Here is a 24039-nt window from a genome sequence, read left to right as displayed (position 1 = left end):
TCTGTAGTTGAATTTCTTTGAACGCCTACCCAAACAGACTGCTCAGCATCACCTGGAAAGATTCCTAGTGGCAGCCATCAATTTAACTTTGGGACACCTTGCCAAACAAAAGACTTCCTTCCATATCTTCTCTGCAGTCTAACTTTCCTTTAGACCTCGATTTTGTTTATAGCTGTTACAAAGAAAATCTCCCCCGCCCCGCTCCCAGTTAACAGGTTGTGAATGCATGAGGGCTAGGATAAAAAAAAAAGGGGCTTTAATATTTCAATTCGCATAAATGTTTACTTCATTATTGGTTAAGACTTGATTTATAATAAACTGATGATTTTGTTGTTTAAAGAAACCTGGTTGGTATGCTTTATTCTGGGGACAAATCAAGCATCTAATTGACTGTTTCAGTAAGTGGCTGAATTAACAGTGCACTCCTCTCGCTTAGGTCATAATAGGCAGCTTGCTGATAGGGGCTAGCACATTTCCCCACCCAGTGGGCAGCTGAGTCTGAAGTCAAACCTTAAGAGGTTAAGCCTTACAGTTCCCAAGATAAATATAAACAGGAAGCTGTAATTTGCCTAAAAAGCCTCACTGCGCCTAAAAATGAGAGGAGATATAATCGCATTCAGTGCATGATGAGGGGAGGGACTCAATATCTTTTGCACAGTGAGTGCATTTACAAGTATGAGAAAAGAGTAGGAGATGCTGATAGAGTTATACAAAAAGAGGGGTGGGAGGTGGTTTGAAATATAAACATGGGTATAGACCAGTTGGGTCAAATGGCCTACTTCTGTGCTGCAATTTCTATGTAATTCTTTGATTCCTTTCAACAAGATAGATTTAAATCAATTCATCTTCAGCCTCTGGGGAAACAATTTCTCCTGTGTAAACTAAATATCAAAGTATTAAAAGAGATTTACAACTACAGTCCTATCTTGTTTAGATAACCAGGACTGCTGCTACTTGCACACATGGATCTGCACAGGAGATTAAAATTCATCCACTTTCCTGGCTACTGTGTCATGGAAGATTCATGATTGGTTAGTCATCAGTGATGGGATTGTCAGGTTTGGTTTATTACTAAAATTAAAAAAACTCTCAACTTCTTCCATTAGAAACATGCACAATTACATGAATCACACAAAGCTCCTGGAGAGGATCGCAGTGCCACACTGGATAGTGTAATTACAGAGCCAGATCCCATTAGAAGTGCAGACACAAGAATTTATACTGCCAAATGCATTAAGGACAGGATGAAAAGGACAAAAAAAAAAGAGCAATTACCCCCTGCCTTCTAACCCAACCTCACCTGAAGACTATACTTTGACACTGTTCAATGCCACACAAGATCACCTCATGATTGTGTTGAACACTTGATATTTAACGAATGCCACTTTTATTGTTCAAATAGCAGTGAAGCAGCATTACAAAGCAACAGACAGACAACCAAGCCCAATGACCATGCTTGAGATCAAGAGGCAGATTCATGTCAGCAACCAGACTTCCTCCATTTGCTCAGTCTGCTTGGGCTCAGAGGGGTAACACTGCTGCCTCCTGACTCAACATCATGGGTTCATGATCCACTAAAGACACTTGAGCACATGATCCATGTTGACACTCCAGTGCAGTAGTAAACCAATGCCCCATCTGCCCTCTCCGGTGGATGTAAAAGACCCCATGCCACTATTTCGAAGCACAGGAAAGTCTCCCAAGTCTTTTGGCCAACATTTATCCCTTGCCAATCACAAAAATTCACTAGCCATCACGGTTTGGGGGAATCTTGCTGTGCACAAAATGGCTGCTGAGATTCCCTGTACAACAGTGATCACACTTCAGTACTTTGTTTGTAAAGCAGTTTGGCATGTTCAAAGATTGTAACAGGCTGCATACAAGTCCAAGTCCTCTGACCCTCTCCCAACCCCCACTCTCCTTCTGCTACAAATAATACTGCCAAGCAATGCACAGTTCACTTGCCAGGGGCTGCTATTGTAAGTGCAAAACAGGAGAAACATCACACTGGAAACTCTAAATTTAAGTCTACTAACTAGACACGTAAACATGTTCCATCACAAAGTCTGAACTTTGTTTAAAAAAAGGTAACAACTGAAACCTGAAAGAATTTTAGATTGCCACTTTTAGACCATAATCTTTGGAACAAATGCAACACAAGTCTGGTCCACTTAATACTGGTCACAACTGGTGGGATTAAAATAACTACATGACCCTTGCATATTAGAAAAACAGCTCAGCAACAGATGCACACCAAGATCAGATAGCTGTATAGAGCAGCAGCAGAAAACACAATCTCAACTCAGAGCTACACTAATTGATCAGACTGGCCGCTCCTAATAAAGTGAAACCAAAAAAATAAATTCAATTCAGATCATGGTGTTTTCAATGCTTGATCCTATTTAGCCAGCCAGAATTATGTTCATCTCTCGATTCCTAGACATGATGTTAAGTACACAACCAGCACCGATTGATGCCAGTCTGTAGCTATCCGCTCTGCAGTTTCACAGCCGTTCTCCCCAAACTTTCCACTCCCTCATTGAGGGGAGCCTGGCTTCCATTCAGCTCCTCTTCTGGCACAAAAAAAAACAGAACCTCCCCATTGTGGAGGAAATCACTCATGCCAAGACTCGTGTTCTACTGCTGTGTAGCCAAGCACCAATAATGTAAGCAGCTGTTGCTTTGGAACACACATGCATGCACTTGGGAGCATCCTACAATGGTTGCAGCTCAAGGAAAACAGGCAAGAAACATTTTGAAAAAGATCAAAATTACAAATTTTAAACTTCATTACACCAGTGACACCACTTCAAAAGTATTTGATTGTAAAACACTTTTGAGACATCCTGAGAAAGGTGTTATATAAATGCAAGTCAATTTCAAGCAGTGACAAGACAACTCCTGGTGAGGTCTAGCACAATTAGAACTTTTAGATTGATAGGGAGAGATGAAGGAAGGTGGGACAGGAACCATGAAAAACTAGCATGGGCCAGAAATAAAAACAAAGTGCTGGAAAAACTTAGCAGGTCTGGCAGCATCTGTGCAGAGAGAGCAGATTTAACATTTCAGGTCAGTTCTGATGAAAAGGTCAATGACCTGAAATGTTAACTCTGCTTCTCTCTCCACAGCTGCTGCCAGAGCTGCTGAGTTTTTCCAGCACTTTGTTTTTATTTGAGATTTCCAGCAACCACAGTATTTTGCTTTTATACTAGCATGAGCCTATTGGGCCGAATGGCCTTTTCCTGGGCTGTAAACTCTAGAAAGTAAAGTTCCTGTTATTCTACTTCAACAGGATACCTCAGCAAATCGATGCCACCACCTGCATTCATGTTACCTTTTCATTTCCCGCACACCAGTCAACTGTTTTTTTAATTCATTCATGGGAAGAGGGCAATTGCCAGCTATGCCAGCATTTATTGCCCATCCCCAATTGCCCTCGAGAAGGTGGTGGTGAGTCGCCTTCTTGAACCGCTGCAGTCCATGTGAGGCAGGTACACCCACAGTGTGGTTAGGAAGGGAGCTCCAGGATTTTGACCTAGCGAAGTGAAAGAATGGTAATATAGTTCCATGTCAGGATGGCGTGTGACTTGGAGGGGAATTTGCAGATGGTGGGGTTCCCATGCATCTGCTGCCCTTGTCCTTCTAGTTGGTAGAGGTCATGAGTTTGGAAGATGCTGTTTAAAGGAGCCTTGGTGCATTGCTGCAGTGCATCTTGTAGATGGTACACACTGCTGCCACTGTGCGTTAGTGGTGGAGGGAGTGAATGTTTGTGGGTGGGGTGCTGATCAAGCAGGCTGCTGTGCCCTGGATGGCATCAAGCTTGAGTGGTGTTGAAGTTGCACCCATCCTGGCAAGTGGAGAATATTCCATCACACTTGTGCCTTGTAAATGGTGGACAGGCTTTGGGGAGTCAGGTGGTGAGTTACTCGCCACAGGATTCCTAGCCCCTGACCTGCGCTTGTAGCCACGGTATTTATACGGTTACTCCAGTTGAGTTTCCAGTCAGTGGTAACCCCTAGAATGTCGATAGTGGGGGATTCAACGATCGTAATGCCATTGAATGTCAACGGGAGATGTTAGATTCTCTTGTTGGAAATGGTCATTGCCTGGCACTTGTGTGATCTGTGCACTCTTGTGCCCAAACCAGAATGGTTTTGCACTACAGACACAGGAACCTGGGATTACCTCAAACCTCATTAAGACCCTTAAACAATAGCAAAATACTGCAGATGCTGGAAATCGGAAATAAAGACAATTCGCGCTGGAAATACTCAGCAGGTCTGGCAGTATTTGTGCAGAGTGAAGCAGAATTAATGTTTCAGGTCAGTGAGCTTTCATCAGAACACCTTTACAGCCAGACAAATTTTCACCCTAAAGGTCTGGGCTGGGATCAAATCCTAATCCTAGCAACAGGATAGCAAGTAAATTGTTGTACCACCCAAAGCAACTCAGCATTTACCATACTACAGTCATCTTCACCAGCATGCAACATGAGTGACCTAATATGCATTTATCCAAAGGGAGCCAAGACTCAGTCATGCAAGTTGCTGCAAGGATTATGTCTGAAAAAGGAAAAGCTGAATCACTCACTTTTAGTAATGGGAATTGCAAGTTTGCAGCATCCAACACACAAGGTAGACAGGAGTTGTGTAGAAAAGCCACGTGATGTGTTTCAGAACCCCAGAAAGAGTCTTCAAATTTGAGTATTGCTGAAAATAGACATTATGTCAAAGCCTTTTGTCTTGCACTCATTAGGACATTCCACAAGAATGCCAATGTAAGGCAAAACAAATTGATATTGTATGAGAAGAGTGTGCTGATTGGTTGGCAAGTGAAATCTGATTAGTAGAGGCATTGCCACGGAGAATGCACCAGTTAACTGTGATCAATAGTTAACTGCCACTGTCTACCTCAAGTTACCCTTAAAGGGTAATATATCCCAAAAATTTGAACAGGTGAAGCTAGCTGCCTCACACTACTATGCAGTAGCAACACACGTGGTGTTCAACAGGATGCTGCCATCAAGCCAATACGATGTCCTGCCTATCACACAAATGAGTAATGTGGTGTATGAATTTCAATGCTAGTGTGACACTAGGCTGTACATGCCAAAGACTGACAGATCACATCAAATAACATGTCCTTTCTGCTGTTCACAATGGGCAAGATACAGGCCGTACCCAACCAGTCCGTACTTGCAAAACTCAAAACAGTGTCCAACATTAGATGTGATTCTGCGATTGGACAACGTTTGATAAATAATCCTCAGTGTGCTAAGAATTACACTGACAACCAATTTAAGATTGTCAGTAGGGTTCACAGTGTGGTGCATATGCATGTACTGGAAGCTACATATATTAATACACAGGGCCCTGTTCTTTGCAAACAGAAAGAATATGTACACACATTGCGCCTGTTTCAGCTAAACAAAATAAGTGAAAGCCATTCGCTGGTTCATTCCTCGTGGCAATGCCTTGACCAGAGTCAAGCTGCCTGGTTTAAATTTCAACAAAGCTTGGCTATTAACTGTCAGTCACAATTAACTGGTGCATGCTCATGACAATACCTCTACCAATCAGAATTCACTTGCCAACCAATCAGCACTTTCTTCTCATACAGCATAAAGTTGTTGTTTTCCCTTACATTGGTATTCTTGCGGAATATCCTGATGAGTGCAAAACCAAAAGCTTCAACAACAGGTCTCTATTTCAGCAATACTCAAGTTCTGTACTACCAACCAGTCTTCAAATTCTTGAATATATGCAAGTGGATTTTTTTTCCTCCCCTCTTTTCCCTCCTCCCCACCCCCACATTAATCCTGAAAATTTACTCATTATCTCCACTAGTTCTCAGTGAAATGTAATTCAATATGTTAGCGTCATTAGATAATCAAGGAGAAATGAGCCCTCTTTATAGGATGGTTTGTATAAAGACAACCCTGCGGTTTATTTGATCTCATTCTACTACACCAAATGTTTTCAGAACACGAGTCTCAATAATCTTCCTGACAATCTATTCTAGCTTTTGATTATCCTGGAGCTCAAATTCCCCCTCGGCCTCACCCCTCCCACCTGCGCAACTCCCAACAGCCTTACAACCCTCCAAATCTCTGCGCTGTTCCAATTTTGGTCCCTTGTACACCGCCAACTTCCTTTGCCCCAACATTGGTAGCCATGCCTTCAGCTGTCTCAGCCCCAATCTCTGAAATTCCCTCTCATCTCTTCCTTTAAGACCCTCTTTGGTCACCCTTTTCCCAATGTCATCTCCTTTGGCTTGGTGTCAATTTTTGTCTGATTTAAACATCCGAGAAGCTCCTTGGCACATTTTATTACATTGAAAAGGGAACTATGCTGTAAAGCATTTGGATATCTCCTTTATTTTTTTATTCTGGGAGGCATTTGTTAATATCTCTACATTTTATTTATGAACAGAAATGCAAATCAGTTGTGGTGTGGACCAGCATGTGGGGCTCGCCAGCTGTCAAGAATATGGAGGCAGAGGACATCAGGACTAAGGAAGAAATCTGACTGAAGTCACGACTGGGGTTCATATTGAATCTTTTCAAAAAAAAAAAAGTGTAACTGAACAACGACCCCCACATACATACACCCAGCCGAGTCAGGACATGCCACTGATGTGATAGCCTGGGCTGTTACAAACAGCCTGCCCACAACCACTCTCATGGACAATGGCCTTTTGAAATGAGAGAATGATTTCCTTCTTGCCTCATCAAGATGCATACATCACATCCATGGGTGATGTGCACCCAAGCTCCTACCCGCACCCACCCCACCCGAGAGCAGATATGACCACATGCAGGTGGCCTTGCCTAGCCATGGTAGGATTGATAAGGCACTGAAACCCAATTCTAGACATTACCTTATGTCACTGGACCAGGGTCAGAAAGCAGTATAAAGCCACAGCTCACAAAGGACATTGTTGCTGCAGCCAGGAAGTGTGACTTGATCAGACACAGGAAATCATGCAGAAGAACTCAGTGGACCTGACCACCCGGGAACAAGCTTCTGTACGCAGGTGTTGTAAGTATATACTATTGCTCGGTAAGTTAATAAAGGTGTTCCACAGAAAGTGTTATCCAAAGTCTGTTTCATGCGATTGATTTTCAAAACAGGGTCAGGACCTTAGAGAGAAGCAAGGCCCCCTTTAAAGGGTCTTACAATATAAAATGGAAGTTGATGAGTCACCCAACTCCAAGGATTATCTTTTTGCATCTGTGAAATTACTCATCGTACCACCTTTGGGTTTACCTTCACAATCCCATTAAGCATTTCATCCCCAAGTCTCCTCATTACTCAGTTTTTTTTCCCCCCTCTCTGTACCTGCTTCATGTCTCCCCTTTACATCACTGAGGGGCTGGGTGACATCACTAGATCATCAAAAAGTCACAACCATTGAAGGTAGAAACAACAGCTACATTAAGAGAGCAAGTCCACCCAAGCACAAGATACAGCCAATCCTTCTGGTAAATGCCCTTACTCTTAAATATTACAGTAACTGAAAGGAACAAGGAAAGAAGCTCAAGTACACACAAACTAACTTCCAGAACCACCCATTTTGTGTGTCTATGCTTGGTTACACAGAGAATTGCTGTTAGCACAAGGTCTCCTCCCACCATTAGATGGCCAGATCCAAGAATGAATTGCATTTTGTCCAATTTCCATCAGTAATAGAGCATCAACATCCTTTTGTGGACTAGAGCAATGCATTTTTTTTTATTATTTCATCAGATGTGGGCATTGTTCGCAAGGCCAGCATTATTGCTCATCCCTAATTTCCCTGGACAACTGAGTGGCTTGCTGGGCTACTTCAGAGGTCAGTTAAGAATCAACCACATTCCTGTGGGTTTGGAGTCACATGTAGGCCAGACCAGGTAAGGACAGCAGATTTCTTTCCCAAAAGGACACTGGCAAATCAGTTTTTATGGCAATGGATGATGGTTTCATGGCACCACTACCAAGACTAGCTTTTAATGCCAGGTGATTTTTATTAATTGAATTTAAATTCCACCAACTGCCATGGCGAGATCGGAGCCAGTGTCCCCAGTGCATTAGCCTAGGCCTCTGGATTACTAGTTCCGTGACATTACCACTACGTCACCGTCTCCCACAAAAAACAATTTTATTCCCCCTCCCTTTAGGCAAAAGGATACCAGTAATAAAATACACAAGAATTGCTAGACGTGGAAAGACTAAGATGCACCTACTTTGCCTACCATCTTGGTAGTTGAATGATACAACGATAATGGGGTTCTTGACTAAACAAAGCAACCAATCTCCATTAGACTACATTAACCTATACAAAGCTCTAGTTAGATCACACCTGGGAGTACTGTGAGCAGTTCTGGGTGCCACACCTTGTGAAGGATATATGGCCCTTGGAAGGAGTGCAGTATAACACTTAGACTCCAAGGATTAAATTACAATCTTGGGCTGTATTCCCTGGAATTTAGAAGGTTAAAGAGGTGATTCCATGTGAGCCGCATGGAAGATGGCAGGATCCCCAAAGACACATTGTACAGCGAGCTCGCCACTGGTATCAGACCCATCGGCCGTCCATGTCTCCGTTATAAAGACGTCTGCAAACGCGACATGAAATCGTGTGACATTGATCACAAGTCGTGGGAGTCAGTTGCCAGCATTCGCCAGAGCTGGCGGGCAGCCATAAAGACAGGGCTAAATTGTGGCGAGTCGAAGAGACTTAGTAGTTGGCAGGAAAAAAGACAGAGGCGCAAGGGGAGAGCCAACTGTGCAACAGCCCCAACAAACAAATTTCTCTGCAGCACCTGTGGAAGAGCCTGTCACTCCAGAATTGGCCTTTATAGCCACTCCAGGCGCTGCTTCACAAACCACTGACCACCTCCAGGCGCGTATCCATTGTCTCTCGAGATAAGGAGGCCCAAAAAGAAAAAAAAAAAAAGAGGTGATTTGATTGAAGTTCAAGATATTAAGGGGAAAACAAAGTCCGTCTCTCCTTACCCCATTTCGGTTGGGGAGTCTAGGACTAAAGGAGCATAGTCTAAAAACTAGAGTCAGAACATTCAAGAATGAAAATTAGGAAACATTTATACATACAAAAGGGTGTTAGAAGTTTGCAACTCTTCCACAAATAGCAGTCGATATCAGTTCAACTGTTAATTTTAAATCTGAGCTGGTTGATTATTATTCTTTAACCCAATGTATTAAGGGATATGGGGCAAAGACAGATATATGTTAGGTCACAGATCAACTGTGATCTCACTGAATGGTAGAAAAGGCTTGAAAGGCTAAATGGCCTCCTACTGTTCGTACAACAGACCTAGACAGAAAGGTCAGAAATCCCAGTGGTGGAAAGCTTTTGGAATTGTGGGTCTAAAGTCACATGTTCCTCCAAGCATGCTACACTTACCACATCATCTCAAATTATTCACATACTGTATCAAATGTTATTTCCCTAATCTATCGCGAACAGTCTAAGATTGTTGTAGAGGTTATGCTTCACATTCCAGTGGTCTTGCTAAGATTTCAGTAAACTGTTAAAACACTCAGCAATTACAGATATTCCTGAATTACATCTGAAGAGTGTGTGTAAAACTACAAGCACACTAGGGTAAAATATTGGTGCTAGAATCAACTCAAGATGGTACGTTTCACAAGAAAAATACTGCTGAAAATGTTTTGCCCATGGCATATACTGGAATCAATATGCAAAATAAACCCAGTGACAACACTGCATTTAACTTATAAATCTAAGGCACATCTGGTCAACATCACTTCAGGATGGGTTCATTGTTGGCAATGAGGAAAATTAGTCTTTTTGCAAGACTATTAAAAGGGAAGCTTAGTAATGATTTTCTAAGCGATTCTGCCCATTAATTCCCTGAGGCACCGAGGCAGAGCCCCACCACTCGCCTGCATTTATACAGCACCTTTCATTGGCTGTAAAGCACTTTGGGAGTTCCTGACGCAATGAGCTGCTTTTGAAGTGTAGTCAGTGTTACGCAAGATAATACAGCAGCCAGATAATCTTAATCATGGACTGATACAGCTGAGGAAACTGTTCAGCCCATTGTGCCTGTGTCAGATCCTCAAAAGAGCTATCCAATTAGTCCCACTCCTTTGCCTTTTCCCTACAGCCCAGCAATTTTTTTTTCACCTTCAAACTTGCATCCTATTCCTTCTGAAAGGAACTATTGAATCTGTTTCAACAACCCTTTCAGACAAAGCATTCTGAATCAGAACTCACTGCCGGAAAAAAAAACCCACCACACCTCTGTTTCTATTACCAATCATTGTAATAATGTGTCCCATCTAAAATTCCACAAGGAGAAACACTCTAGACCAGGGGTCAGCAACCTGCAACATCACATTTGCAGCTCCCAATCTTTTCCAGTTAGATCACATTAACTGGAAAACAGCCTAAAAAAAATTCAGGATTAGTGTTTTATTGTGGGGATAAAAAGCTAATTATGCTGCACTTCACAGTTTGAAATCATTATTTTTAACAGAAAACCTCATGCTCCAAATAAACCTGTTCAAGTGGTACAACTACACCTTGGTTACAGATAATGCTTTTGATGCGATGAACAGGGTTTATGGTTCTGACGATTATTGTTTCTAATATAACAGATGATAAATTCTGAATGTGCAATTAGAAGCTATTTTTTATTAATCAATAGCTGAAAAAATCTTAATCCTATGCATCTCAAGTTAGTTTATTTGTTTGTTTTAAAGATGGCTTTACAGACAAAATTAAAGTTTAAAGTCAAAAAAGTGATAATTCAGTTAGGTCTATTTTAATCAACTTTTTTCCCCCCCTGTTGACAAGTTCAATACATGTATTTTATGTATTGTATTTTCAACTAAATTGAAACACAGGTGAGGAGTATAAAAGACACTGAAGTCATCCTTGGAGCAAGCCCCTCAGGTGCAAATGGTGCACAAGGAGACGAGACAAAAAACAAAAAAAAAAGTGTCCCTGGTGGTAAATAGGTCCAGACATTGGTAAACAAGTTTGGATCAGGAGTCAGCCATTGAGCCCCTTCAGCCTTCTCCTCCATTCAATTAGATCACGACTGCTCTGCACCTCAACTCCATAACCCCTTGATACCCTTACCTAACAGAAATACATCAACAGCCTTTTGGGGAAAGAGAGTTCCTAGCTTTCCACCATCCTTGGAGGAAAAAAAGCGCTTCCCGATTTCTCTCCTGAATGGCCTAGCACTAAATCTATGGATGTTCCCTACTCACCCCCCCAGAGGAAATAGTTTCTTTACAACGACCTTACCAAAGCCTCAAAAACACCTATCAGATTATGCCTCAATCCCTATACTCAAGGGAATACAAGCCAAGTTTAGCCCCTCACGAGGGCTTACAGCTTTGTGTTGGTTATGGCACATAATGCAAACCATTTATACTACAAGCAGATTTAGTAAAAAAAATCATATGTTTTAATTAGACAATTAGTGCTCATTACAAACAGCCAATAAATTTGCAACAAATTGTTCAGTTCCTTCAAATGACTGGTGGGCTGGAACCAAATGGATCTGATGGCAGAGTGAGCAACTGAAAGAGCGAGAGAGAAAGGAATGATGGCCAGGATACCCCATGTTAGCCATGGTTCAGCGGGTAGCACTCTTGTCCGAGTCTGAAGGTTGTGGGTTGAAGTCCCACTCCAGGACTTGAGCACATAATCTAGGCCGACATACCCGGTGCAGTACTGAGGGGAGCCCTGCACCATTTTTGAGATGTGATGTTAAACTAGATGGTTGTGAAAGATCCCATGATACTAGTCAAAGAGCAGGTGAGTTCTCCCCAGTATCATGACTCATTCATTCCTCAAATCAACACCAAGTGTTACCTGGTTATGACACAAGTGCTTGTGGGAGCTTGCTGTGTGCAAATTGGCTGCACCTTTCCTGCCCAAGTGACGATACTTCAAGATAATATTTCATTGGCTGTAAAGTACATTGGGATGTCTAAAAGTCATGAAAGACAGTATATAAATGCAAGTTTTTCAAGCATATTTAATGCAAGAACTTGATCGCAGAAATCAACTGCAACCTGCAGTGAAAGCTTGAAACAGCTGTAATTTTTTGTGTCTACTGCCTGGAGTGGTGAGTCAGACATGTACAACTAACATCCATACGGCTAGAAGGCATTGCGCTGAATTCAAATTGTACAAAGATGAGCACAAACAAACTCTTTATTTTACATTTCTATCCATTGCCAATTTGTACTACAAAAATCCTTTCAATTCAGCTTCAACTCTAACATCCTAAAGGAATTTAAGATCAGGAGACCACCTTGACTCAGTGGTAGCAATCTCACCCGAGTCAGCAGGGAATGGGTTCAACTTCAACTCCTAATACTTGAGCACATAATCTAGGGCGACACTTCAGTGCAGTGCTGAGGGAGTGTGTCACTGTTAGATAAAGACACTAATCTTCGGTCCTGTCTGCTCTCCCAAGTGGAGATGAAATATCCCAGGGTGCTAATTTATAAGAGCAGGGGAGCTCTGCTGGTACCATGGCCAATGATTATCCCTCAACCAACCTGGTTTAGACAGAATATCTTATTTCTTACTGTTTTCTGGGACCATGCTGTGTGAAACTTTCCAGCTCAAGAGGACTTTGTTGAAGTGCTTTGGAAGTCTTAAGGACACAAAAAGGTGCTATTGTGGTCTTAATTATGCTTCTATGAAGCACCTATTAAAGCAGTTATATAAATCTAAGTCTCTTTCTTGGACAGACATACCCATTTCAAATATCACGCGAGACTTAGAAACTCTATGTTTAGTACTTTATGTTACCAATTACCCAAAATTCTACTGCTAACAGAAATTTCTGCAAGTGCATACAACACAAATCTCATTTCCACAAAAAAATATTTCATTTGCTACAGTACTTATTCCCCTCATTAAAATCCCTCACACCCACGAAGCTTCAGGAAAGATTTTCCAAACAGTCATTATCTTAGATCACGTTCCTGAGCTTAAGGCAATACAAAAAGAAAAAGAATTGCAGTTGGGAGCCACTGGGCTTTGTAGAAATCATCTTTGCATTTGCAATAGTTTTATGTACATGTTATGCCTTTAACTTCAGGCTGCATTCAGTATCAAGTTCTGACCAGAATGGATATGTTGGGGAATTCCCCCAATCACACCTGACTGGGATTTATTTTACACAATTTTTGTTACACAACTATCCTCCACTCACTGCATTTTCCTTGCTGTGCTCAGGAGACTGTTTGCTGTAATTCTTGAGTAAATTAAAAGCACAAGTCCTACCCTGTCTCCAACTCACTGGCTGACTCAGTAGCATTACTATGCATTGTTATTTTTATTGGGTAGGTCAGATCATTCATGTTGTATTATATAGCAACATTATTCATAACTAGAGCAACAGTTACAATCCCTCCACCTAAAATATCCAATCAACAGAGAGCACAGGGAAACAAACAGCTGACCAGGGTGAGTATACCAGTAAGCTTTTAATTTAATCTAAAACAAATCAAAAATAAAGACTTGATTGATTCATTAGTTTAAAACTAAAACTAAGGCAGATTTTATAATTTATGTGAGCGAGCACGAGAGCAGGGAGGGTACTGGTTCAAATTAGGAGCTGGGAAATTAAAAATATTCAATCAGGCTACTGTAACAGTAAGTGTTGTAATAAGAGTACAAGTACAGAGCAGGACTAGAGGTATTAATTAAAACTGATAGCACCCTGTTTAAACTAATTAGATTGTTAAAAACTGGAATAGTTTTTTTTTTAAGACCTGGATGGGCAGCTGCCATGCGAGAACTTCAGGACACTTCATGTATGTGTGTAGAAAGTGTCTTCAGCTCAAACTCGGGATTTGCAAGCTTGAGGGGCATCTGGAGTCACGATGGAGCATTAGGGAGCAGGAGAATTTCCTGGATCGTACGTTCAGGAAGTGGTCACCCCATAGTCGGTAGGACTTCAGGATAGTAGGTGTGTGGCCATTTGGAAGAGTAGAAAGAGGCAGGAAGTACAGGAGTCTTGGGGTATGTGCCAAACAGGTACTCAGCTTTGGAAACTGCTGGGAGTGACGACACCTGGATGGAGTGCAGTCCAGACCATGGCACAAATGGGTGTGGGACCACACAGGAGGGAGCAAAGTGCAGAAATGCAGTTGTTATAGGTGTTTCCATAGTCAGGAGGCCAGACAGGCATTTCTGTCACCATCATCATGAGTCCCGCAGGGTGTGTTGCCTCCCTGGTGCCAGGGTAAAGGACATCCTGGAGAGGGTGCAGGATATTCTACAGGGGATGGGAGTGAGCCAGAAGTTGTGGAACACATTGGTACCAACTACATAGCAAGCACAGGTATTAAGATCCAGACTTACAGGAGCTAGGAAGGAAGTTAAAGAGTAGGACCTCAAAGATGGTATTTTCTGGATTATTCCCAGTGCCACACACTAGAGGTAGTAGAAATAGGAAGGTGGGAAAATCAATGCATGGCTTGAAGCATGGTGCTAGAGGGAGGGCTTCAGATTCTTGGGGCACTGGGACCAGTTTGGGGACAGAAGGCACATACCTATTCAAAAACAAAAACAGGTTGCATTTCAACAGAACTGAAACCAATGTACTCGTGGGGAGATTCACTAGTGTGGTTGGGGTGGGGGGTTTAAACACAATTGGTAGGGGGACAGGCACCAGCATATAGAAGTAGAAAAGAATAAGGTACAGAAGGTGGGAATGTTGGACAGTACTAGAGAAGGGAGTAGTTCCGTATTAGATGGGAGTGGACTGAGAAGTACCACAAGGAATGCAAAGACAAGATTACAATGCATGCGTGTAAATGCACAAAGTGTGGTGAATAAGGTTGGTGAGCTACAGGCACAAATAGCAGTATGGGAATATGATGTAGTGGCATTAACGAAAAAGTGGCTTAAAATGGAAAGGACTGGGTGCTTAATATTCAAGGATAAAAAAATGTTCAGAAAATAGAGAAGGAAAAGGGAGGTGAGGTGGCAGCACTGATTAGGGAATATATTGCAGAGTTGGAAAGGGAGGATGTCCTCAAGGGGGCAAGGACAAAATTCATTTGTTTAGAGTTCAGAAGCAAAAAAGGGAATGATCACATTACTAGGGGTATTCTATAGGCCTCCAGATTATCAAAGAGATAGAGGAGCAAAATCTGCAGGGAAAATCACAGATGTGCAAGAACTATATAGCATGGTGATTTTGGGGGCCTTGAATTACCCAAATATCAATTGAGATAATTTGAGTCAACAGTAAAGAGGTGGAGGAATTACTGAAATGCGTTCAGGAGACCTTCCTCGATCAGTCTGTTCCCAGCCCAACTAGAAAGGAGGTATTGCAGGGGAATGAGGTGGAACAAGTGTCTGTGGGGGAACACTTGGGTAAGAGTGATAATTGTGTATGGTTTAGAATAATAATGCAAAAAAGCAAGGAACAAAATAAGGTAGAACGTCCAGATTGGAAGGGGCTAATTTCAACACAATGAGAAATAATCTATACAGGGTAGAATTGAACCAAAGATTGACAGGAAAAGCTGTATTCGAACAATGGGTTATCTTTAAAGGAAGAGATGCTTCAGGTACAGGCAAGGAACATTCCAACAAGGACAAAAGATAAGGGAACCAAGAATAGGGATCCTTGGATGACTAGGGAGATAGAGATTATGATGAAATTAAATAAAAGGGTGTATGATGCATGTCATGTGAATTCTTCAAGTGAAATCTAGGCCTTATACAGTAAGTTGAGAGCAAAGAGGAGGAAAAAAAGACTGGCAAATCAAACCCATAAATCTTCTACCAGCATGTAAATAGTAATCAGGTAGTAAGAGGTGGAGTGGTACCTATTAGGGCCAAAGAGGGTAATGTATGCTTAGAGGGCAGGGTAAGTACTTTGAGTACTTGTATCAGTGTTCACTAAAATTGGAATCTGAAAATATCAGTATAAGTAGAGAGGGAGGAAAGGCAACGGATAGGATAATTGAGGGGAAAGAACTAAAAAGGCTGGCTATGCTTAGGGTAGATAAGTCACCTGCTCCAGATGACTTGCATCCCAGGTTGTTAAAGGAATTGGGGATGGAGTTAGCAGAAGGGTTTGCCATAATCTTCCAATCTTCCCATCTTCCCTGGATACAGGGCAAGTACCAGAGGATTGGCGAGTGGCAAATGTGACACCCTTACTCAAGGAAGGGTGCAAGGACAATCCTAGCAAATGCAGGCCAGTTAGTTTATCAGTGGTGGGTAAGGTTTTAGAAACAATAATCAGGGGGGAAAAAAAATTCAGACACTTGGAGAGGTGAGTTAATTAAGGATAGCCAGCACAGATTTGTAAAAGGGCAAGCTAATGGAGCTAAGGATTGATAAGTCTCCTGGCCCTGATGGAATGTATCCCAGGGTACTAAAAGATGGCGGGAGAAATAGCAGGTGCACTGGCAGTAATTTTCCAAAATTCGCTGGACTCTGGGGTAGTCCCAGCAGATTGGAAAACAGAAGTGACGCCACTGTTTAAAAAGGGAGGTAGACAAAAGATGGGGAATTATAGACCGGTTAGCTTAACCTCTAGTGGGGAAGATGCTTGAGTCTATTATCAAGGAAGAAATAGCAGGGCATCTCGATAGAAATTGTCCCGTTGAGCAGATGCAGCACTTTGAGCTGGGAGGAGACAAGAGGAGGAAGGGCCAAGTCATCCAATTCTAAGCTGCAGTCTTTGCATTTTGGAGTACAGATTCACAATAAAAATAATTAAAATCTAAAAAACCAAAAAAAAGGGTTCATGAAGGGCAGGTCATGCTTGACAAATCGTTTGGAATTCTATGATGACATTACGAGCAAGGTGGACAATGGGGACCCAGTGGATGCAGTGTACCTAGATTTCCAAAAGGCCTTCGACAAGGTGCCGCACAAGAGGCTGCTGCATAAGATAAGGATGCATGGCGTTAGGGGTAAAGTATTAGCATGGATAGAGGATTGGTTGACTAACAGGAAGCAGAGAGTAGGGATAAATGAGTGCTATTCTGGTTGGCAGTCACTAGTGGTGTGCCTCAGGGATCGGTGTTGGGACCGCAATTATTCACAATTTATATAGATGATTTGGAGTTGGGGACCACGTGTAGGGTGTCAAAGTTTGCAGATGACACTAAGATGAGTGGCAGAGCAAAGTGTGCAGATGACTGAAACTTTGCAGAGGAACATAGATACATTGAGTGAGTGGGCAAAGGTCTGGCAGATGGAATACAATGTTAATAAATGTGAAGTCATTCATTTCAGTAGGAGTAACAGTAAAAATGATTATTACTTGAATGGTAAAAAGTTACATCATGCTGCTATGCAGAGGGACCTTGGTGTCCTTGTGCATGAATCGCAGAAGGTTGGTCTGCAGGTACAGCAAGTAATTAAGAAGGCAAATGGAATTTTGTCCTTCATTGGTAAAGGGATTGAGTTTAAAAGCAGAGAGGTTATGTTGCAGCTGTATAAGGTACTGGTGAGGCCGCACCTGGAGTACTGCGTGCAGTTTTGGTCTCCTTACTTGAGAAAGGATATACTGGCACTGGAGAGAGTGCAGAGGAGGTTCACTAGGTTGATTCCGGAGCTGAGGGGGTTGGTTTATGAGGAGAGACTGAGTAGATTGGGATTATATTCATTGGAATTCAGAAGAATGAGGGGGGATCTTATAGAAACATATAAAATCATGAAGGGAATAGATACGATAAGAGTAGAGAGGATGTTTCCACTGGCAGGTGAAGCTAGGACAAGAGGGCATAGCCTCAAGATTAGAGGGAGCAGATTTAGGACTGAATTAAGAAGGAACTTCTTCACCCAGAGGGTTGTTAATCTATGGAATTCCTTGCCCAGTGAAGTAGTTGACGCTTCTTCAGTAAACGTTTTTAAAGCTAAGGTAGATATCTTTTTGAACAATAAAGGAATTAAGGGATACGGTGAGAGCGCAGGTAAGTGGATCTGAGTCCACGAAAAGATCAGCCATGATCTTATTGAATGGCGGAGCAGGCTTGAGGGGCCGGACGGCCTACTCCTGCTCCTAGTTCTCATGATCTTATGCTTGCCTAATCAAATTGAATTTTTTGTTAAAGTAACAGGAAAGATTGATGAAGGGAACACAGTGGGTGTTGTCTATGTGGATTTTAAGAGACCCTTTGATAATATACCACATAAAAAGCTGGTCAACAAAATTGAGGCAGTGTCCAATTGGACAAAAAATTTGGCTTAAGGACAGAAAACAGCGAGTCATAGTAAATGGTTGTTTTTCCAGTCAGGAGGACCATAGACAGTGGCGTTCCCCAGAGGTGTGGGAAAAGTGAGGAGGATATGCCTGCAATAGGACATAGATAGGCTAGTGGAATGCGCAGACAGGTAGCAGATGGAATTGAATACTAACAAGTGTGAGGTGATGCATTTTGGCAGAAGGAATAGGGAGAGGCAACATATACTTAATGGCACAGTTCTAAAGAATGTTCAGGAACAGAGGTACCTGGGGATACATATGCATAGATCTTTGAAGGTGGCAGGACATATTGAGAGTGGTTAGAAAAGCATATGGGATCTTGGGCTTCATAAACAGAGGCATTGAGTACAAAAGCAAGGAAGTTATGCTGAACTTTTATAAAGCTCTTAGATCCCAACTGAAGTATTGGGTCCCATTCAGGTCACCACACTTTAGGAAGGATATGCGAGTCCTTGAGAGGGTGCAGAGATTTACAAGAATTGTTCCAGGGATGTTGGGGGTGGCGAATTTACTTACAAGGTTCGGTTGGAAAAGATAGGTTTGTTCTCCTTGGAGCAAAGGAGAATGAGGGGAAATTTAACAGAAGATTATGACAGGCTTAGTTATGTTTGACAAGGAAAAACTGTTCCCATTAATGAAATGATACAAGGACTAGGAGATACATATTGAAGGTTTTGGATGAAGAGATGCAGGAGGGAAATATGACCTGGAATTCGCTGCCCACGAGGGTGGTGGAAGCAGAGACAATCAATGCCTTCAAAAGGAAACTGGATGGCCACTTGAAGGAAATAAACTTCCAGCACGACAGGGATCAAGTGGGGGAGTGGAACTGACTGGACAGTTCCATGGAGAGCAGACATTGACTTGATGAGCCAAATGACCTCCTCCTTCTGTGCTGTAAATGAATGACTATAATCTTTTGGGAAGTTACAACTGCCCTCTCCAAAATCCAAACCCCCTCCCTAAATCACCACGCTCTCAAAAGGCAGTTGCTTTTGTCAGGGCATCAACAAGTCTTGTTACTATATCCCACTGACCAATCTTTCTAAGCAATCCTGGATTGTGGAATTTGACTAAACTATTCAACTACAGGTGGTATCATGGCCCAAGTCCAATCGAATCTATTATCAATTTTCGAGTAGAGAGGGTCACTGCTCCCACTAGGCATCAAGAGAAAGAACCCTGGCAGATTTTGTACACCTCCATACTCTAGGCCAAGTCAACAAGGTGAATTGTAGTACTCCACCATGTCCCAGCTAAGATTAGATTAACTGGACAACTTAAACTGTGGATATTCATGGCTTATGTGGTTCAGGGTCACACCATGAACACCTGCAAACAGTTGGCTAGGTCCAAATTTAGTTTCCATCTATTATATAGATGGAGGCGCAGTGTGGGTCGGCACACGCGTCAAAGAGAACATTTAGGGCTACCAATTCACAAACTAGCAGTACTCATTTTACTTGGTAAAAACGACTAATCTGAAGGCTAGATTCAAATATTAACTACTTTCAGACAAATGTCTGTCAGCAATCCAAAAAAAAAAAACTTATTCACGGATACCACCACCCCACAAGGGCTGCTATAAAACAGGAGCATACATTTCGCAATATTCGGCATTACACAATTTTAAACTGAATGAGCATTCTTCGATTTTACTGGAACAATGTCAAGACTTTTTTTTTTAAAACGCAGGAGCTATGCAGTCACCATTCCAACTACAGGAGAGGGGATGCAACTTTATTTTAAAATAAGTTAATTTATGCCTCAAAGTAGGATGGGCCAGTGAAACCGTCACATGCACATAACCATTTATGGCTAGTACATACCCACAGAACTGCCTGCAGCATTGAACAACCCAAATCAAAAAAGCTCTAATAACGGTACTTAAATCGAGAATGTCTTGCAAAGAGAACTGATTGTATAATTACTGAACAGAATAGGCAAAAAACTCTTTTCAAAAATAAGAAATACAACAAAAAAACCCTCCAAGGTAACACAATGATGGGCATCACAGTGCCACCTACAGCAGTCTGGGAGATACAAATTGCAGCACCCTAGGCAATTTCATTCCCCCGCACACCAATCACAAATGCAGTAATATAAATTCCAGGCGAGATGAAGCACAAGCAGGATTTACCCCAAACTCAGATTAAAATGGAACAGGGGATTTGGGACCGTAAAACCTGGAGATTTAAGATTCTAGAATAGGAAACATAAAAACATATAGAAGCATTACAAAAGGTAACAGAAATATTCCAGCAGCAGTACCAGTGTGGAGTAAGAACTGGGGAAGATATGGATCAAGACCAAATCCAGGGAGGGTGAAGAGGCACTCCACAGCCAAAAAAAAGTTAAAGGTTGTTCTAGGAGAGGGTCCAAAGGGGATTTACAAGGATGTTGCCAGGACTAGTGAATTTTAATTATGATGAAAGATTGCATAGGCTAGGGTTGTTTTCTTTGAAAGAGGAAGCTGAGGGGAGATTTAATTGAAGCACATAAAATTTGAGGGGCCTAGACAGAATGGAGAGGAAGGACCTAATCCCCTCAGCAAAGAGATCAATAACCAGACAGCAAAGATTTGAAGCTAAAGGATTTGAGCAGTATTTTTTTGCCCAGAGGGTGGTGGGTGGTTTAACGCACTGCCTGAAAGAGCAGATAGAGGTAGAAATCCACATCGTAAGGTGAGATGCTGTAACTTACAGGGCTACAGGAACCAAGAGCTGGAAGGTGGGATTAGGCTGGATTCCTCTTATTTCAGACAACACAGAGTGAGCCAAAAGGTCTCATTCTGTGCCGTGAACATATCCCATTTCGATCAAAGATCTATGACATTAGAACTAGAAAGATTCTATCGAATAGGACATCACCTCTCCCTCCCCCCTCCCATGCCCTTTAACAGGGGGAGGGGGGGGAAACCCACACTCCCTCCCATGCCCTCTAAAGGGAGGACCCCCACTCCTCCTCTCTCCCCCCATGCCCTCTAACACCAGGGGGGGGGAGAAAAAAAACCCCACTCGCCCCCCATGCCCTCTAACAGGGAGGGGAGGGGAGGGGAGGAGTGACCCCCACTCCCCCACCCCCTCTAACGGGGAGGGGAAGAGAGACCCCCACTCCCCACTTTCTTCCCCACCCCCCAGGCCCCCACGGAATATTAACCCGACAATGATGCTATTGAATGGACCCAGTTTCTCCCCCCGGGAAGGTCAGAGCTTCTGAACCATTGTAAAAAACTCCGGCGTGGGGCCCATTCATTACAATCACTCGGCGGCTGCAGTCACTGACAGAGAGCCGGACAGCGGGAACCGCGACTCCGCGGCCCCAACCCACTCCCCCTCCCAACAAAACCCCCATTTCCCCTCCCCTCAGCCCGGATCCCGGGAAACCCTCTTCGCGCCTCTCACTTGGCGGCATTAATCCGCATTTAGCGCAGTGCCGCACCGGCGGAACCGCCTCAGAAACCCCTCAACCTCCCCTCACCTTCTCCTGCGCCCGGTTAATCTTCTTCTGGACGTTTTTGGCGATCACTCCGGCGCTCACTCCCTTCCCCGGTTCAGCCATTTCAGCCTCCTGTTTACCGGGGGGGAGGGAGGGGCAATGGGAATGCTGGGAGCGCGGAGCAGGGTTTAAAGAGACCGCACCACAAGCGGGGGATGGGAGGGGGGGGAGCACTGGCAAGCTGGAGCAGCCCTTAAAGGGGAGGAGCTATAGGAGCTTGCAGCAACTCTTAAAGGGACCACACTGCAAGAAGGGAGTGCATGGGGGAACCTGGAGCAACTCTTAAAGGGACCACACTACAAGAAGGGAGTGCACGGGGGAACCTGGAGCAACTCTTAAAGGGACCACACTACAAGCAGGGAGTGCATGGGGGAACCTAGAGCAACTCTTAAAGGGACCACACTGCAAAAAGAGGGTGCATGAAGGAACCTGGAGCAACTCTTAAAGGGACCACACTACAAGAAGGGAGTGGATGGGGGAACCTGGAGCAACTCTTAAAGGGACCACACTGCAAAAAGAAGGTGCATGAAGGAACCTGGAGCAACTCTTAAAGGGACCACACTACAAGAAGAGGGTGCATGAGGGAACCTGGAGAAACTCTTAAAGGGACCACACTACAAGAAGGGAGTGCATGGGGGAACCTGGAGCAACTCTTAAAGGGACCACACTACAAGAAGAGGGTGCATGAGGGAACCTGGAACAACTCTTAAAGGGACCACACTACAAGAAGAGAGTGCATGGGGGAACCTAGAGCAACTCTTAAAGGGACCACACTACAAGAAGGGAGTACATGGGGGAACCTGGAGCAACTCTTAAAGGGACCACACTACAAGAAGAGGGTGCATGAGGGAACCTGGAGAAACTCTTAAAGGGACCACACTACAAGAAGGGAGTGCATGGGGGAACCTGGAGCAACTCTTAAAGGGACCACACTACAAGAAGAGGGTGCATGAGGGAACCTGGAACAACTCTTAAAGGGACCACACTACAAGAAGAGAGTGCATGGGGGAACCTCGAGCAACTCTTAAAGGGACCACACTGCAAGAAGAGGGTGCATGAAGGAACCTGGAACAACTCTTAAAGGGACCACACTACAAGAAGAGGGTGCATGAGGGAACCTGGAGCAACTCTTAAAGGGACCATACTACAAGAAGTGGCTGCATGGGGGAAGCTGCAGCAACTGTTAGAGGAACAGCCTACAGGGGGTGGCATTTTTTTTATTCATTCGCTCTTGGGATGTGGGCGTCGCTGGCTAGACCAGCATTTATTGCCCATCCCTAATTGGCCTTGAGAAGGTGGTGGTGAGCTGCCTTCTTGAACCGCTGCAGTCCTTGTGTAGTAGGTACACCCACAGTGCTGTTAGGAAGGATTTTGACCCAACGACAGTGAAGGAATGGCGATAAAGTTCCAAGTCAGGATGGTGTGTGGCTTGGAGAGGAACTTGCAAGTGGTGCTGTTCCCATGCATCTGCTGCCCTTGTCCTCCTAGGTGGTAGAGGCCATGGGTTTGGAAACACAGAGCAGCTCTTAAAGGGACTGCACTGCACAAGGGGAGGGGCATTGCAAAACTGCAGCCGCCCTTAAAGGGACCACATCACACAGGGGTTAGGGAATTAGAAACATTCACCAACCCTTAAAGGGACTGCACTACACAGAGGGAAGGACATTGGAAACTTGCAGCAAATCTTGAAGAAGGAGGTGCATTGGGGACATAGAGCAACTTTTAAAGGGACCACACTACACAGGGGGAAGGGGCATTGGGAACCTGGAACATTCCTTAAAGGGACCACCCCATATAAGGGGAGGAGAATTGGGATCATGGAGCAGCCCTTATAGTGACCACACAACACGGAGGGGCGGGTGGCATTAGGAACTGGCAACAGCCCTTAAAAGGATCACATTACACATGGGGAGGGACATTGGAAATGTGGAGCAACCCTTAAAGGGACAACACTACACAGGGGGAGGGACATTGGGAACCTGGTGCAGCCCTTAAAGTGACCACATCACACAGTGGGAGGACCATTGCAAACCCAGAACACTCCTTCAGGTGATCACACTGCACAGGGGAAGGGACATTAGGAACCTGGAATAGCCTTTAAGGGAGCAACACTGCACAAGAGTAGGGGCATTTGGAACCTGGAGTAGCCCTTAAAGGGACTGCACTGCACAAGGGGAGGGGCATTGGGAACCAGGAGCATCCCTTAAAGGGACCACATCACACAGGAGGAGGGACATTGGAAACCACAGTACCACATGGGTGGTGGGAGGGAGAGACAGTGGAAATTTGGTGTAGTGCTT

The 24039-nt window shown here is 43.6% G+C and overlaps 1 protein-coding gene across 7 annotated transcripts in view; it reads right to left on the bottom strand.

The window, feature by feature from the left end:
* LOC137371879 (myc box-dependent-interacting protein 1) overlaps positions 1-21891 on the bottom strand; it is a 164888-nt gene extending 142997 nt beyond the window's left edge. For 6 of the 7 annotated variants that reach the window (XM_068034853.1, XM_068034856.1, XM_068034859.1 and 3 more), the window contains exon 1: positions 21722-21891. In XM_068034853.1, the coding sequence (XP_067890954.1) occupies positions 21722-21802 (81 nt within the window). In that variant the 5' untranslated portion in view covers positions 21803-21891. The remainder of the gene's footprint in view (positions 1-21721) is intronic. The other variant, XM_068034857.1, reaches the window with a different exon arrangement.
* Positions 21892-24039: the final 2148 nt, after the last annotated feature.

This window comes from Heterodontus francisci, chromosome 7, assembly GCF_036365525.1.
Source record: "Heterodontus francisci isolate sHetFra1 chromosome 7, sHetFra1.hap1, whole genome shotgun sequence".
In the NCBI taxonomy this organism is placed as follows: Eukaryota; Metazoa; Chordata; class Chondrichthyes; order Heterodontiformes; family Heterodontidae; genus Heterodontus; species Heterodontus francisci.
Note: the sequence above shows the minus strand (reverse complement) of the source record. Positions and strands in the feature narration are given on the sequence as shown.